The sequence below is a fragment of the Branchiostoma floridae genome, chromosome 19, assembly GCF_000003815.2.
Source record: "Branchiostoma floridae strain S238N-H82 chromosome 19, Bfl_VNyyK, whole genome shotgun sequence".
Lineage (NCBI taxonomy): Eukaryota > Metazoa > Chordata > Leptocardii > Amphioxiformes > Branchiostomatidae > Branchiostoma > Branchiostoma floridae.
Window position 1 is genome coordinate 938,242 of NC_049997.1, and position 4,993 is coordinate 943,234.

Below are 4,993 nucleotides of genomic sequence, written 5' to 3' on the forward strand. Positions count from 1 at the left end.
CGCGATCCGTGACGACTTCTCCCTAGACAGCCGTCTCTTCTCCTTTCCGGGCAGGACAGCGGGGACGTGAGGAGCGGTTGGAGTGGAGGACGCGATCCGTGAAGACTTCTCCTGGTGTGAGTCGCGCTTCTCCCGTCGCGGTCTGTCCCGGCTGGAGCTCCTGTCGTCTTCTTCGTCGTTCTGTCCTGACTCGTCTCCGGACAGTCATGAGGAGTTGTATGGTTGCCTCCTTCTGTCTCTGCGTTTTACTGTGCGCGTTCGCTTTGACACAGCGGTCTGAAAGGGTAACATCGAACAATATCATATCTGTTACTGTCAGTTTGTGGTTATGCAAATATATCATGTGTACCAAGCAAGGAAGTCACGAAAGCCCCTGGTGTTAAACGACCATCCACACAAGGTGAATAGGCCAGCCTTTCTAATTCAATCGCGTTATTTCGCGTATGAACATAAATACTTGTAAGCAATTACACATGTCCCTGTCACCAAAAATATCAACACACAATGAAAAGGACCCGTCCGTGGTGCTGAATTACAAAGCTGTACATGTTAATCCTGTGATATGTGGTCACTCAACTGTTTTTAAAGTTTAACTAGGGCAGTATCAGTTTGGTATCTATTATTCAGACGGTATTGTAAGGACCCGATGTCGATACGACAAATTAGAATAATGTCTTCTGAATAATTGACTATCGAAACAATACGCCCTGTTTGCAAGTCTGTCCGTCAAACACTACTACATATCAACAGAGGATCACAAAGTTTTTAACGAGGATACGTTTAATGTTCAAGTGTCTTAATTTACCTTAAAAGAAGCGTAAGATGTGCCTTGTTGACACGACTTCAGCTGTCCTGAACCGTGCCTGTCCTGTCCCTGTCTGTCCCGGCTGGGGCTCCGATCGTCGTCCGTGAACTCTCCGTCACCGACCCGCCATGACGATCCGTACGGCTTTTTCCTTCCGTCCCTGCGCTTCTGCGTCACTGGTCGTTTCGTTAAAACCGCCTGTAAGGGTAACATTGAACAATGATACACAGCCGTAGCATGAACCTAGATCCTACAAGAAGTATCATTGAATTTGGATTAATCATGAGTTGCGAAAAGAAAGAAAGATAAAGCCAAGGTCGAGCAAAACTTAGCAAACAAAACAACATGCTAGTATTTTTCCTTCCTTCAAGAAAGATAAGGAAACATATATAAACTTCTAAATACTAGCTAAGACCACATTGTGCTTTGGTGAGGGCACGTTAAAACTGAGTGTCCGTACCTTGTCGTGAGGCCGGCTGAGAGCTCTGGTCTGCTCCTCTACACGATGTTGCAGCGGGAGGGTCATTCCGGGGGGAAGCAGAAAATCTAAACGTGGACGAAATGAACTTTGTTGCTGTTGATAAGGATTGATCGTAGTTCTTCAAAGAGACACCATCAAGAAATAGTAATAGCACAAGTAAGGTACATGTAAGATAGCCAGAAAATAGTTTGTATCAACACGAGTGATACAACTCGCTATACAGACAAAACAAATTCGTGAAATCGACCATTGTTTTGAGTATCGTCCATTCACAAGTTCTCACATACTGAATCAGGTCTAGGTTCAGGTCCAAACCTGGACCTGATCATCTGTTCCTGAACCGGACCTGCATTTTCTGTACCGGTACCCACCCCTATTAGTAGGTGAAATACACGATTGTTCAATGTGAAGTTCTTCACTTGAGTGTTAAAAAAACTAGAGCTTAAATGCCATCAAACTTGAAAGTACTGACCTAGTGCTTTACATATTTCAGTAAACTGAATTATACAGATGCAGGAATAGGCAACTATGTACGTTAACAAATAAAATGGACAGGTCAGTTTGACATAAAAAGTTGTTGATACTCACTAAACTGCTCCCTTCTGGACTCTCGCTCTTCTCTGTGAAGAGCGTCGTTCTGTCTGATTTTCGCCGACATGGCGGCTCTTTGCGTCCAATCGACACGATACTTCTTCTGTTTTCCTTCTTTTGGCATTGTGAATACCAAATTAACTCATTAACGCGAGAAAACGGCATGGGTGAAAAACGCGTGCGTTCTCGTTGAAAGCAAAATGTGCTCTTTTTACTAGAGCGGTTGTCAGGTTCGACTTCGAGGCATAAAGATGTTCTGGAACGGGACATTGTTGGGTGGGGGTGGTCTTTCATCCTCACCTGAGATAACCCCAAACTAGGTGCCATTCGGGAACAAGAGACACCGAGTAGAAAATAAATACAGTCTAGTAAATAAGCTAATTTTGATATACTAACATTTTCTACTTTTAAATGCTGAAGACGACGTACATGTGTTACACTGTAACATTATGCCAAGAATTCTGGTCAGATTACCTCGTACCTTCTTATTTCTAGTTGGTTATTTATAACATGCAGCGTCTCTTGAGACGAAAAGGGCTAGATCAGCAAGGGTTTCAGCTGGATGTCGTCGGCTCCTTCACCGGCTAAGGTTTAGCCCTTTTTGTGTCGGATATAGAAGACCGTAGTCTCAATTAAATGTACCTGCTAGTCCGCTACTCAATTACCAAATATCATCAAAATCCATACACAGCTTCTCGAGTTACATGCTGTTGACCTACATATAGGGACACAACATTAGGCCTTAACCGAAAATATAGCCTTCTCGGCGAAGGTAATTAACTACATAGATCAGTCTAACAGATACAATGCTGGGTCTGACGCATGTATATATAAAGAAGTGGTCACGAATATAACGTTAGATTATGTAACCTTAAATAGTGGTGAGAAATTAATATTTTACAAGCCAATACCTTGTTCATAATTTCTTTTCTCATTAATAAGTAGGTACACATTTTCATGAACTAGGTCTGATAATGTTCACTTTTATTTGGTTAACAAGGTAACCTTATGATCTTTAGATCAGATCGCTTTCATAATGGTTTCATAATGCTAAGATTAAGATATATGTTAATATATATGTTAACATGTATGTTAATGTCTTGTCGCAACGTGTCCTGCATCAAAAACCTAAGGACAGCCACTCCTGCTGTAGAATGGAGAGTGTACAGGTACTAAGCTGAATTACCATGTAGGCTAACACACAGCGACATTTTATGGAGCTGAGAGATTTCTTCGTATTTTAACCTTTGACCTGAAGTTCAAAGGTACTGGCAGGCTGTCATGATCAGGGGGTTTGTAAAGGAATCTTACAGACCGAGATGTAATACAGAAGAGATATTGGGTTCCTATCTGATATTGTGCAGTCGCAATTAGTCTTTTGGTAGAGGCTGAACTGCATATTCAGTTTCTGTGGGTGATGGATTCAAGGGGACGTTACTGCTGTAGTTGAGAGACTACCGTTGGCGACCCGCAGACTCTGAACAGTGGACCATGTCGTGGAGTAAATGCTACTGTGTGGCTGCCACCATGCTAGTACTGGTGCGCTTTGGTGCGTTTGTCTTACTCGTTATTTTCATCGTAAACGACGTGAGGCCGGCAATCCGTGGTCTGTACATGCGCAGAACAACGTGTACCGTTCTGACGTCAGCTATCTCGTCTGACGTCGTGTCGTGCGAGTGTCCGGGGGAGATGAGGAGGGGTTGTACGTCATCGTTCCCCTGTCTGAAGATTAACGTGACGTTTGTCGGCAGGCACAGGCTCAACCTGACCGGCATTCTGGTGGACAACCAGAAAAACATGGGGTACAGAGGAGACCAACTGGTAACGGAAGTCTGAGATGATTTCAACATTTGTAGGGTATTTTGTGTGTGTGTGTTAATTTTCTGTGTGAACACAACACATCTTTTAATTCTTTTGCCAAAGTATGTTTTACCTATATGTTATGTTTCAACTCTATTTCCAAGCATAAACTGTTCAGACCCAAATCTGCAAAGGATGCTTTCTCTATCACAAAATGTTAGACAGATACTTTTTTTAAATGCTTATCTTAAATTGCTATTATATAGTCTCAATTGATTGCTTATCTAATTAAGTGTAAGCGTTTTTGAACTAATTAAATGTTTACCAGGATTGCTGCCAAAAGAATTCAGCAGTTCACATAACGATAGAAATATGTCTGGTGCGTATTCATACTGACACAGCCTTCCCAGGGCAGCTTTACTGTCATGACTGTCCTTGGTGCTGAATGATATTCACACGGATATACAGCTTTCCTATGTTTGCGGATATTTGTCGTTTTGTGGTCAGCACAACTTTTGAACCTCAGGATAGATTGTACTGATATTTGGTATGTTGGTATGGACTCGCAAGACGAAGTTCATCGTCAACTTTTGGCCCCCTGCTGTGTGACCTTGGTACTGCAGCAGAACTTCTGTTGTTGTTGTTGTTGTTTTTATCTTCTGACCTGTCTTGGTATTTTGGTGGCAGATAGCTGTTGATTAAAGGAAAAAGTAAGTAGGTTTGGGTCCCCTAGTGGTTTGCTCTGGAACTACAGTGGCGATTTTGTACAACTATTTTAAGGAAGATAGCTATTAAAGCAAAGGAACGACGAATTTCCATGTATGCACGTAGTTTGGACAAAGCTGTACACAAGTGACATGCAAATTAAATAACAGGATAAATGAAATAGATTATGAGGATTACAACTTTATTTGCATAATCAATGAGGCAAGTTGAAACAAAATTACAAAGGCTTGAATTATTTCTTGGAGTTATCTCTTGTTGTTTACAGATTTCCGTGTGGACTGTGAATAAAGGTTCATTAAGATTTAACCAACTGTTCAGAGTCATTTAAAGAACTCATTTTTGAAGCCTGTCTTTAGGTTGAGCCGTTTCAAAACTTCCCTGTACTTATATTTACTAGTACTAATACCCTATCCATTTATCTTTTCTCAGTGCTCTACAAGGCCTTGCAACAAGTACCGTTACGATAACGTACGACGTGTGTTAGATTTCCAGCGGTCCACGGGACAACCCGACCGGACCTTCCCCTGCTTCTTCGACCCTGGCGACCAAACGGAGGTGTTCCGGCAGCTTCTGGACGCGAACGGTGGGCG

At 42.3% G+C, this 4,993-nt stretch overlaps 2 protein-coding genes across 2 annotated transcripts in view; one reads left to right on the forward strand and one right to left on the reverse strand.

Annotated features, from left to right (window-relative positions):
* Positions 1-204: 204 nt before the first annotated feature.
* LOC118406989 lies at positions 205-2,108 on the reverse strand. The gene is made up of 4 exons (XM_035807396.1): positions 1,875-2,108; positions 1,266-1,351; positions 806-1,003; positions 205-276 (listed from the first exon to the last, which is right to left on the reverse strand). Exons 1-4 carry the CDS (start codon positions 1,999-2,001, stop codon positions 205-207), a joined length of 483 nt encoding a protein of 160 aa, XP_035663289.1. The 5' UTR covers positions 2,002-2,108.
* Positions 2,109-3,353: 1,245 nt separating this feature from the next.
* The window catches only part of LOC118407050, a 2,148-nt gene continuing 508 nt past the window's right edge, over positions 3,354-4,993 (forward strand). The window contains exons 1-2 of the mRNA XM_035807467.1: positions 3,354-3,698; positions 4,833-4,990. Of these exons, the coding sequence (XP_035663360.1) occupies positions 3,369-3,698; positions 4,833-4,990 (488 nt within the window). The 5' untranslated portion in view covers positions 3,354-3,368. The remainder of the gene's footprint in view (positions 3,699-4,832; positions 4,991-4,993) is intronic.

Bases quoted from the DNA above. Each gene is read 5' to 3' on its own strand.
- LOC118406989 (XM_035807396.1), bottom strand. From the start codon at position 2,001: ATGCCAAAAGAAGGAAAACAGAAGAAGTATCGTGTCGATTGGACGCAA. The intron at 1,352-1,874 runs GTGAGTATCAAC...GTCCACGTTTAG, and splicing joins GTCCAGAAGGGAGCAGTTTA to ATTTTCTGCTTCCCCCCGGA. The intron at 1,004-1,265 runs GTACGGACACTC...TTACCCTTACAG, and splicing joins TCAGCCGGCCTCACGACAAG to GCGGTTTTAACGAAACGACC.